At 36.8% G+C, this 12,236-nt stretch overlaps 1 protein-coding gene and 1 long non-coding RNA gene across 2 annotated transcripts in view; both read left to right on the top strand.

Moving 5' to 3' along the window:
- LOC108947580 (uncharacterized) overlaps positions 1-5,908 on the top strand; it is a 62,650-nt gene extending 56,742 nt beyond the window's left edge. Inside the window, exons 2-4 of the long non-coding RNA XR_011412998.1 lie at positions 4,930-5,126; positions 5,606-5,752; positions 5,861-5,908. This is a non-coding gene — a long non-coding RNA (uncharacterized lncRNA). The remainder of the gene's footprint in view (positions 1-4,929; positions 5,127-5,605; positions 5,753-5,860) is intronic.
- A 2,774-nt stretch (positions 5,909-8,682) lies between these two features.
- On the top strand, positions 8,683-11,998 carry LOC108947581 (uncharacterized). Its single transcript, XM_018775741.3, has 3 exons — positions 8,683-8,765; positions 10,914-11,008; positions 11,364-11,998. The coding sequence occupies exons 2-3, from the start codon at positions 10,920-10,922 to the stop codon at positions 11,596-11,598; spliced, it is 324 nt and encodes a 107-aa protein (XP_018631257.1). The 5' UTR covers positions 8,683-8,765; positions 10,914-10,919; the 3' UTR covers positions 11,599-11,998.
- The last annotated feature ends 238 nt before the right edge of the window (positions 11,999-12,236 follow it).

The following is a 12,236-nucleotide window of genomic DNA, read 5'->3' as shown; positions in this document are numbered from 1 at the left end:
AGGGTGGTACTTCTTGTACCTCTCGAACATGAGCTGCTCCCCCTCCGAAATTGCCGCCCTAGCCTCGGGCCAAACTGGGACAACTGTATGCAATGGTATAACCTATGGGGTATGGTCAACCTGGGCCCGTGGCTCTGGGGTAGGGGCGGTGGGAGCCTATGCTCCACCCCCGGCCTGAGATGTGGCAGGAGCAAGTGAAATTAACCCTGTATGAGCTAGAGTGCCAAACATGCTCAAAAACTGGGCAAGAGTCTCCTAAAGTGCATGAGTAGTAACAGGCGTCTCAGGTGCCTGCTCTCCAACTGGAGCTACTGGTGGCTCTTCTGTAGCAACTCGTGCAAGTGCTCTGGCTGCACCACGTGGTCTTCCTTGGCCTCTGGTTCGGCCTCTTGCGGCTCTAACAGGGGGCACGAGTGTCTGATCATCGGATCCAGTTGTGCGTGTCCTCACCATCTGTGAGAGAATAGAAAGACAATGGTTTAGAATTTTGAACTCAACAAATGCGCACGATAAGGAATCAAAGAAGTGAACATTTTTCTAACAGTTTCACAGCATCCCGAAGATAAGTACAGACATCTCCGTACCGATCTGCGAGACTCTACTAAACCTGCTTGTGACTCATAACACCTATGAACCTAGAGCTCTGATACTAACTTGTCACGACCCCAATTCACCCTCGGTAGGATGTCGTGATGGCACCTAGTCTCTAAGACTAGGTAAACCTAACAAATTGTGGAATAACATAATAAGAGTCTGAAACTCAAACCTCAATAGTTGTAATAAATAAAAACTGCAAGTTAAAGAACTACAATCTTTCAAAACCCGGTAGAAACAAGTCACAAGCTTCTAAGAATTTATTCTAAGTGTCTCTATACATCAGAGTCTAAAGGGAATAAGGAAAATAACATAATAAAGATAGAACAGGACTCCGAGGTCTGCGGACGTTGGTAGATATACCTTGAAGTTTCCGCGTACGGCTAGTTCACTGATGCCTGGTCTGATAGGAAGTGCTTGGATCTGCACAAAAAGATGTGCAGAAGCGTAGTATGAGTACACCACAACGGTACCCAGTAAGTGCTAAGCCTAACCTTAGTAGAGTAGTGACGAGATCAGGTCAGGCCCTACTAGAAATAATAAAAGACAGGGTAAAAAGTTTAACAATATAATAATAATAAAATAACAATGAGAATGAATCAAGTAAGTAGTATCTCACAATTTAACTACACAGAATAAGAGCAAATAATACCTCGCGGAAGGAAAACAAAAATTTTCAACTTTAAGGAACACAACAAAATAACCAAAAGCAAATACAACCATAAAGAAATATCAATAAGGGCACTCCTAAGGTACCTCCTCGTAGTCCCAAATCATAAATAAATTCACAATATCTCATTTTCTTATTTCACCGCGGGAGCCTTCACAATAAATTTTAAAGAAATCATTTTTTCCGAAATAGCATCCCACGTTTTAGCCACCCTTATCACACCGCATGACTTCTAGTAGTTCCTCTACTAGCCACGCGTATCAAGCCACCCTTATCTCACCACACGCGTTTCAACACTCAGACCTTATATCACCGCATGCGTATCAATATCACAATATATCACAATTTGCACCTCAAGTGCCCATATATTTCAACTTGCCAAAATAAATCAATAACAATAATATTTTTCCACAACAAGGAGTTCACGGCTCAATTACAATGAGTACAAAAATCTCACAAAATATTCGGGAATGAATAACTCAGCAAAAATAATATTTCACAATTTTTAACACGTTGCCTCAATACCAAATTTAAAAATATCAACTACTTTATATTAATAATAATTCAATTAGGAAATTCAACCTTCGATTAATGCACAGAATAAAAGAAATAAAATTTCAACTAAACAAGTAAGGCAAATAGCAAGAAAAGGTCAGGCAAATTTCAAAAATATAAAAATAGATCAATGATGATGAATATAACAGGATAAAATAATTTAATTAATATGTAATAGTGATCTACACAATTTAAAGACATAACCTTTCACATTTAGTCTGTGTACACACTCGTCACATCGTGTACAAGACTTTCAACACATCACATCAATACCAATCCTAAGGAAAATTTCTCCTACACAAAGTTAGACAAGTTACTTACCTCGAACCTGGTAATTCTTTACTCTGCTATGCCTTTGCCTCGCGAATTGGACTCCGAAAGCCTCGTATCTAGTCACACTTAATTAAATTCAATCAATACAAATTATTGGAATTAATTTCATATGAAAATACTAATTTTTCAACAAAATTCGAAATTTAACTCAAAAATCGCTCGGAACCCGACAAAAGTTACAAAATATGAATGCCCATTCAACCATATAAAATTTTACCAGATTCCGACATCAACTCGACCCTCAAATCTTTAATTTAAACTAAGAGCGTTTTCTAAATCTTCCAACTTAAATCACCAATTAAATGTTATAAACAACCATGGATTCGAGTAATTTGACCAAAATTGAGTTAAAAACACTTACTCCAATATTTTCCTTGAAATATCTCCTGAAAATCACCTCATCCGAGCTCTTAAAATCCAAAAATGGGTAAAATTGGCCAACCTCTGAATTATAGGTTATGTCTAGGGCTTTTCGCACCTGCGGCTGACTTATCCGCATCTGCGGGCTCGCAGGTGCGACCCAAAATTTCGCACCTGCGCTGCCCGACTTCCTCCCCATTTTTCGCTTCTGCGCTCTTCTCTTCGCACCTGTGACCTCGCAGGTGCGGGCAAATGCTTCGCACCTACGAGAACTGCCAAGTCCCACTCTTGGCCGCTTCTGCGGTGGAATGTGGGCACGTGCGGCTTCGCACCTGGGATCAAAAGTTTCGCAGGTGCGATCACACCAGTAGGCAAAATTTCCAACAGTGGTTTTAAGTCCGAATTTGATCCGTTAACCATCCGGAATCCACCTGAGGCCCTCGGGACCTTAACCAAATATACCAACAAGTCCTAAAATATCATAGGAACTTAGTAGAAACCTCAATTCACATCAAACAATGCTAAAATCTCGAATCATACTCTAATTCAAGCTTAAATGAAACTTAAAAATTCCAACTTCTACCTTTGATGCCGAAACCTATCAAATCAAGTCCGATTGACCTCAATTTTTGCACACAATTCATAAACGACATAACAGACCGAATTTTCGGAATCATATTTCGACCTCGATATCAAAAAGTTAACTCCCCGGTCAAACTTCCAAACTCAAATTTTTATTTTAGCCATTTCAAGCCTAATTTAACTACGGACCTTCAAATAATTTTTCGGACACGTTCCTAAGGCCAAAATCGCCATACGGAACTATTGAAATTATCAAAATTCTATTTCGGAATCGTTTTTATATAAGTTAACATCCGATCAACCTTTTCAACTTAAGCTTTTAACCTTGAGACTGAGTGTCCCAATGCATTTCAAAATCTCCCCGGACCCGAACCGACTACCCCGGTAAGTGACATAACAGTTATAAAGCACATAATGAGAAGTAAATGGAGGAACAGGGTAACAACTCTTAAAGCGACTGGCCGAGTCATTACAATATTGTGATTCTACAGTGTTCTAAGTGCTAGGAGTTGTTCCTTGGGCTGTAAAAAGCAAGTTTTGGAAGATAGTGTGTTTATGAACATGGAGAGTATATTTGGTATGAAGTAAAATATTTTTCTGGAAAATAAGTGAGTTTCTTGCTTATTTTCTGGTGTTTGGTAAGTACAACAATAACAAATCCAGTATATTCCTACCTATCGGGTATGTGGAGGTTAATGTGTACACACACCTTACCCCTACCCAATCTAGTATTTGAAAAGTAAGCAGAAAATATTATTCTAATAGCATTTACATATAATTTTGGCAAAGACTACGGAATGTGGTGGGGGAGAGGGCAAGGGGGTTGTGGGTGGGGCGGAGGTGGGGGAGGGGTTGGTTAGTGGCAGGGGTTGTTGGGTGGGGTGTGTGGAGGAGACAATGGGCGTGGAATGTCACTTATAAACTTGTTTTCCACACTCCAGCCAAGGAAGTTATTTTCCTAATTTTTAAGGAACTTGTTTTCCTAGAGAAATTATTTTCCAAGATATTTTGACCAAATGTTTTCCTCCATACCTAACACATTCATAGTGTTTGATCATTTTGAGCTTATTATTTCTAAATTTCTTTTAACTTTTACTGTAAATATGTTGGGTGCTTAACTTAAGATTCAAACATGTCTATCTTATGAGCTAAGTCACAGACTGGCTATGTCTTTGGTGATTTTCTTGTAATTCCTTGTTGTCTGCTTAGTAACCCACGATCTCAACTATACTTCAATCCCAAACAAGTTGGGTAGTTATATGAATCCTCGTGTCCATTCAAAGGATTTATCATAGTTTACTATCTTTATGCTGGTTGTCCTTTTTCTGGTTTGGGAGGTTATGTTTTGCGAAACCCACATAACATGATTTTAGTAACCCCTCTATGTCGGGTGATAACTCAAAGATTGAATCTTTTGATGTAAATGTTACCCCCTCTATTTTATTTTATATAATTAGTGTTTGACGGGGAATGAAGTTTAAAAAAGGAAGAGTTTTGACAAATTCCAAAAGTACTCTTCGAACTTATGGTAAAACATGCCATGACATTTCTATGTCTATAAGAGTATGTCATTACGCACATAATGGGAAATTTAAAGTTAAAAAATTTCTAAATATGAAAAGATGTCATTCTTATGGGGAGAGTACCACATAAGATGGAACAAATGGAGTATAACGTTATCTGTTTTTATTTTATTTTATTTTATTTTATTTTATTCTTGGACTCTCTATGAAGTTTTTTGATCCGCTTCATTTTCTTTTCCCTTTTTGTCCGATGTAGAGGGTAAATCAAGTAAAATTCGTTCTAAAAGGTATTAATGATCTATTATATTTCAGATGCCTTATTCTGAATCCAAAGGAAGCAAGAGACAAAGATATAGTTCAGGTTCATACCAAATGTCACATTAATTTGATTAAACAAATAAGTTCAGAGAAATTTTCAAGAAGAAAGAGGACTCTTGAGAAGTTTAATTCCATATTTCAATGAAGGCTCATCAGAAGCAGCTTATCTTGCTGCTGGTTCGGTCATTGAGGTATGTCACTTAGAATCTATTGTATGCATAAGTCTCATTGGATGTCACTTTTCTCTAGCTTGTTAACTGACCCAAAAGAAATGGAGATATGCAAAATAATTCCGTCCACCCGCAACATTTCCCCTTGCAAATTTAGACTAATTGAACCAAAGGAATCTGCTGTTCTTTACTGTTTCATGATCTATTTGAAATTGTTTTTGATAATAAGAAAGATATTTGCAAGAGCCTTTTAGCTGGACCATTCTATGTTTTATCCATCCGTTTATGAGCATCAGTGTCAGATTTAAAACCTCGGCCATGATCATTTATAATCTCTTTGGTACTGGATTATGAAACTTGTTTCTTGCTACAATGTGATCATTAGTACAACTTGTTCGCTCACTCCTGATGCTGGTGTTGCAGTTATATAATTGGGGTTTGAAGTGATTACAACACATTACTATTTTAGAGAGCTTTAAGTAGGTGTATGCACAATATAGGTTGCTGAGAAAGTTGCGGAAAGAGAATTGGATTCTGCCTTTGCCATTGTCAGGCCTCCTGGTCATCATGCTGAAGAAGATGAATCAATGGGATTTTGTCAGTTCAACAATGTTGGTATTGCACCAAGTTATCTCTTGAATGAAAGAGTAAGTGCATTTTTTTATCTTCAGCTATCAGAGCTCATTCAGATCTTTGATTAGTTTCATGGAAATGTGCACATATTGTGATTTAATATGCTAAATTCCACCATGCAGGTTGATCTGGGCATTAAAAAGATTTTGATTGTTGATTGAAATGTTCATGAAAGTAAAAGAGGGGGTGAATTATAGCCTTTTTAAAATTCTAGTTGACTACTCCTCAGACCTAGTCGACTAATGCGGAGACAGTCTGCACAACACTGTTAGTACTTCGATTCAATCAAATACTAATCTCAACAAACAATAATTGTTTATAATAAAATATGAAAGCAGTAAGGTAAATGACAACTGGTTCAGAACCAATATGGTATCCTACTCTAGTCTCTTTGGGTTGCAAGGATGTTATCTCTTGATCTCTTTGTAATATGAGTTGTGTACAACTTGTGTGATTTTCAACGTTCACTACCAACATTTACAAGGTTAGTTTTCACTCGCTCACCAACAACGAACAAGGGCTGATTTTTAACACGCTCACAACAACGTAAAATGTTGGTTTTTACTCGCTCACCAATAACGAACAAGGGTTAGTTTTAATACGCTCACCAACAACGCAAAAGGTTGGTTTTTACTCGCTCACCAATAATGACTATTTGGTTTTCACTCGCTCACCAAAGTAACGAATAATGACACAACCTCTAAGGACACACTGCCTCTCTAATATTTTTCTGTTTCTCTTCACTCTTTGTGTACACAGTAAATTTACTAAAAGTGAATTACAATACTTGTTAAGAGTAGAATAAAGAACATGTAAAAGAATATGTAGTTGGATAGACAATTGTATAGAAGGCTGCGTGCTTTTCTTTTTGTGTAGAGCTCCTCTTTACAGCCTTTTTAACTTGTTCCAGCTACTGCATAACCCAAGAGAAATTCTTTTGTACCACTGCATGATTGTATTGAATCATGGCATGTCTTCTTTTAGAGTCCTTGATTGTTGCTTACATGTCTCCTAAAAGAGGACTTGTATCATTGTATCATGTGTCAAAATATGCTTGATTTGTACAAATTGATACCTCTTCCAACAGTTCATTCTTTGCTTCTGACAGTTTGCACCTTTCAAATCTAAAAAAGATTAGATTTGACCAAAAAGATATTTCCATAAAGAAGCTCTTCACATGGGTTTTTAAATACTACAAGGAATTGCTTTTGGATCTTTCTCCATGTGCTATTTAAGAACCATGATTGACTTTCCATAATTCTTATCTAGAGATATAATAATCTTTACATAATCAAAGACCACTCTTCAATCATCCTTTCTTGTAGTTTTTCAACGTGATTTTCTTTCCTTTTTCACTAGACCAATTTATTTGCTTCTTAAAATATTCCATGCTATCTCCTTCTAATAAAATATTCCTTCCTCTGTGAAAGACTTTTTCTTCTATGGTATCTCAAAACTTTAGTGCTCTAAACAACATTGATATTAAAATAATACTAGTGACCCACGACATATTTGGTATCAGAGCTATTTAAGATATTTCCACGGGGCTAACAGTTCATCACGGAAATGGTACTCAAAAAATGTTCTGGAAGGACCCTCGAGTACTTTTCTTTTCTGTACATAGGTATTTGTAACATTTCCAGTTATTATTTGTTTTTTCTATTTGAATGTGGCATCATACAACAAGATATGTGAAAGTTTCCTGAAAGAATTTTGAGCTTATTTGGGATTTGTACTCTTTGCTTTTACTCTTCATGTTATTCTCACACCCGAGGCCTGAATTATTGTCTTAAATTACCAAAATAAAGTCTTTTTGTGGGTGTATCATTATTATCCCAACTAGTCACGAGTCCGGAAGTTTCTATCCAGGTGGTGATGACGGATCACATATCATGATTGGAGAAGGTCCTGGAACAGGTTACAACATAAATGTTCCTTAGGAGAATGCCGGGTGTGATGATGCAGATTATCTTGCTGTATGGGACAATATATTAGTTCCTATTGCCAAAGAATTCTGTCCTGACCTGATTATAATATCTGCTGGATTTGATGCAGGTAAGTAGAAACTTGGGAGATACATAAGTTAAGATCTTCTGACCATTTGTATATTTTTTCCCCTTTTCATCTCCTTTCTCTCTCAACTTCAGTTATCAAGTTTTTAAATTTTACATGCTTGATTATAAAGCATTTTCTTACAACAGCTTCAATTTTTTGGGCATTGATAATCAAACTATCCATATTCCACTTGATACAGTCTATTGTATCTACTGCAGGCTTGGTCACTCTTATCCTTGAAAATATTGCACTTCGAGATTTGCATCTTTTGCTGCAGCAGTAATGAACTTTGACATCTTCAAAATTTTCTCCCTTATGATTTGATATAGACATTTCTGATTTAAAGCTGGATCCTTCGGGAAGTTTAGAGATATAAACTGGATGAGGCTTAAAATACATGGAAACTGAAGGGTTCTGCGTAATGGACCTGTTTTGTTATGCCCTTTTATTGTAATGGAGTTGGTGGGAGGCAGGATTGTAATGTACTTAACTCACACGTCCCATTGTGCTCTTACCATTAGACCAAAGCTCTGGGGCTACATTGCTAACAAACTTAATTCTCCCTCTATTTTATTTTGTATGCACTTGTTTAACTGGGCACGAAATTTATAAATAAATAGTGATTTTTGGAACTTGTATAAACATGCCATGACATTTGCATGGATATGAAATTATGTTATTAAGGATAAAATAAAAAGTTTATTGTTAAATTATTTCTAGATATAGAAATGTGTTATTCTTCTTGGGACAATACTAAAAAGAAAATAGTATCACGATAAATGGAACAGAGGAAGTAGTATATTTGGTCTTATGATTTGAGGCTTAAATCATTAGTTTCATTGTGCAACATCTTCTAATAGGAGAAACCAAACTATATGTCTTCAGGTACGTGATGAATTAAGTGCATTTTGGCCAACGCTTGCTGATAAATTACCCAAAAAAGTAACTATAAAGAGAAATCCTTACATTCAGGTTAGATTTTATGTTCCTGTTATTGTGATGTTACCATTTTTTTTACCCGTTACAACAAGATCTTGTATGTGCTATGCCATATATCACATCATATAAGAAACATTTATGTAATGTGTGAAATTTCTTTTACAACAATTTCTCGGTTAAATAGCGGGATTGGGTAGCTATTTTCCGGTGTAAAGAAATAATTTCATTGGTTCTCAAGCATGAATTATCTTTAGCTGTCTATATTAATGGGCTTCTAAAACTGTAAGTAGAGATAGACATAAAAAAGTAATAACAACATTATTTTCTATTGTATTATCATCTAATTCTGACGTGCATTTTAGGATATAAGCTTTCTCATATGAGAAATAACTCAGATGTAATTGTTGTGGCTTCTGCAAGTGTTGCATCATTCAGATTAATATTGGTGGGTTTCTGAAATTGTGATTCGAGATGGAACAGAAAAATGTTTGCAACATTATGTTTTTTTGTACCATCATCTAATTCAACATAGATGAATGAGACTATGAGAGCATATGAGCTTTCTCAAATTCAAGTGCCCCAAACGGCATAAATGTGCTTGACTGGAACAAAACCAACCAATCGCCTGGTCAAAAGGCTCAAGTTGCTGGACTCACGCTCGAGTCATGACTTATTCTTATTAGGCTATGTTACAAAATATAAGCTCAAATCTAATTCTACCTGATTAAGAGTGGCAAGTGGGCCGGTCCAGGACTAGGACCGGCTCGGGACCTCGGACCAAACGGTTTTCTTGGCCTAAACGGGCCTGAATCGGTTAGAACCGTGTACGTGGATCTGGTCCGGTTCTTCACTTTAGGACCGCTAGGCCCGGGACCGGACCGGTCCTTGGCGGGCCCAAACGGTCCCAACGGTCAAAATTCAAAAAAAAAAACTTAGCCGTTGGGCTTTGAAAAATCTGGTCGTTGGCCTTTAAAAAATAGTAGTTGGCTATTTACAAAATAGTCATTTAACCCCCAACTTTGTTTTAACCCCAAACTTTTTATAATTATACTTTTTTCCTAGTTTCAACTATAAATACCCCCTCATTATTTTATTTTTCTCACAAAATCATCAATCTCTCTTAATCTTTCTCTAATTTTCTTCTATAATTGCTATTATTACTTACTTTTTTGTTACAATTTGTGAAAAAATTATGAAACTGGTGAATTGAAGTCTTCAAGTCTTCAACGATAATCAATTTTCAACAAGTTGTTCGTCAATTCGGAAAGAAAAATTTTTGGACTTGCTGAATCACAACCAGAGGTAGACGAAGCTTACGAAGAAATGCTAGCTGAACTTGCGGAGGATGCTGCTTCGCCCGTAAGCGGTGATGGCCAAGCTTCTTTTCCGCCACCACCAACGAAAATTCCTCTGGACCTTGATAGATTTATGAAGTTTGTAAGAGATACCATGTAACTTGTATGAACAAAAATTAGTATGTATTATGTAACTTGTATTTTGGCACATCTTGATTAGTTTCTTTTTTTTCTCAAATGGTGGTATTAGCACCTTGTTGTGCTCATTCCATTGGGGAGGGGGGGGGGAGGGAGATTAAGAAAGATATTGGCATGTTTTTTTAATGCTATAATAAAATTATAACGCATTGCTTTAAATATCTCTTTACAATATTTTTGTCTTTAAATTTGAATTAAAAAATTTAGATCACAATTCTATAATAAAATTTACAAGGAATTGCCTTAGATATTTTTATTAACATTTTTTTCCCTCTAATTTCTATAATAAATTTGTTTTTAAAAAAGTATCTGTTGGACCTACTTAGGCCCACTTAGCCTGCGGGCCGGGACCATTTAGCTCGAGACCATTAGTTCGTGGGCCCGATCCCCGGCCGGTTCCTACAAAAAGACCACCAGAACCATTTGGCCCGTTTAAATTGGGACCGGCCCGGGACGGAGACCGTTTGGACCGGCCCATTTAGCCCACTTAATCCCGGGACCGGCCCACTTCACACCCTTATATGAAATCTATGAAAAGGTTTATAATATAGGCACAAAATTGTAATAAAATAAGTATTTTTCTTGAACAGCCCGATGTGTAGTAATAGATTGATTTTCTATAAGTAGAGAAATTTATACCATTAAGCTTGATATGTAATTATTATATTAACCATCACCTCATCAATAGGAAACGATGTTGGTGCAAACAAGAAGTCAGTTCAGGAAGCAAAATTGTGAGATGGACTACAAAACATTTCTGCAATACAACAGGAGAACAGTAAGGTATACTTCTCAAATTGCATATTTACAAGAATTTGCTGCTTGGTCATCTCTATCCATGCTATCTCAGTTTTATATGTTTGTTATTGATTTGTAATCTAATTTCTGTTAAACTAGTAGTCTTCTCTTTGATTATATTCAAGATCTAAAATATACCAGAGTTCTACCAGGAATATATTTCATTGTTATACACTGCCATGCATTGTTTTCTCAGTTTAATTTCTATTGAATTATTTACTTTCCTCTGTTGGCTGGTTTATATCTGATGCCAACGCTGTTGCACTTTCATTTGCTTTTTGTCGTTTTGGAATCTTAATTTTTGTTGAATTAGTTGTTTTTTTCTTTGCTTCCCTTCCAGATCTACAATATCTCATAGAAGGAAGAAAGTCGCAGGGGAAAAGAATGTGAAAATGAATGCTGCTGCTGCAGTGGAAAGGAATGAAGACAATGAAATGACTGATGCTCTGCAATTGAATGATGCTACTGCTGATCTGCACTTTACTGTGTCAATATTGTATACGGTCAAAACCGATTCGAGTCAGTCGTACGGACTGATTGAGACGATAATGTTCGATCGAAGGATATCTGCATGACAAGCTTGGTCAAGATCCGAAGTAAGGGCGGTTAACTTCGAGCTCTAAGACCGATCAAATGACAAGCTCGATATCATTATCAAGCCCATACCCAAATCGAACTACGTGGCAAAGCAGAGATTATCGAAGATTCATGGACCAACCAACATTCACCCTGAATACCGAGACCCCAAGTCAGAATCGAGCTCGGACCAAGGCCGAGTGCTCGATCCAACACCGAGCTCGAGCCAGTATCGAACTCGCAGATTAAGGCCGTTGCAACCGCACTATGGGAGAGAATCTTGGCGGAAATCGAAGAAAAGACAATATATCATGGGCTCTCCACTACTTATTTTTTATTGTATATAAAGTAGGATCCCTCTATTATAAGAGGGATGACAACAAAAAAGAAAAAAAAGGAGAGGAGAATCCCTGGTGCTTGTTTTACTCATTCTTTTTGCTCAATATTTTCATTCTCATAGTTAAAGAATACACATATTTTTATTTCTCTACACGATTTATATCAAATTGTATCGTATATCCTTAGAACCATATACAAATCTAACGTTATCCGATTTTCGGGTAAACAGTTTGGCGCCCACCGTGGGGCTAAGGGTAATAGTGGTTGTTTGATACAAATCTGCAATACACACCAGTTT

The sequence above is a fragment of the Nicotiana tomentosiformis genome, chromosome 12 (genome assembly GCF_000390325.3).
Source record: "Nicotiana tomentosiformis chromosome 12, ASM39032v3, whole genome shotgun sequence".
Classification (NCBI taxonomy): Eukaryota; Viridiplantae; Streptophyta; class Magnoliopsida; order Solanales; family Solanaceae; genus Nicotiana; species Nicotiana tomentosiformis.
This window is presented reverse-complemented; position numbering and strand designations above follow the sequence as displayed.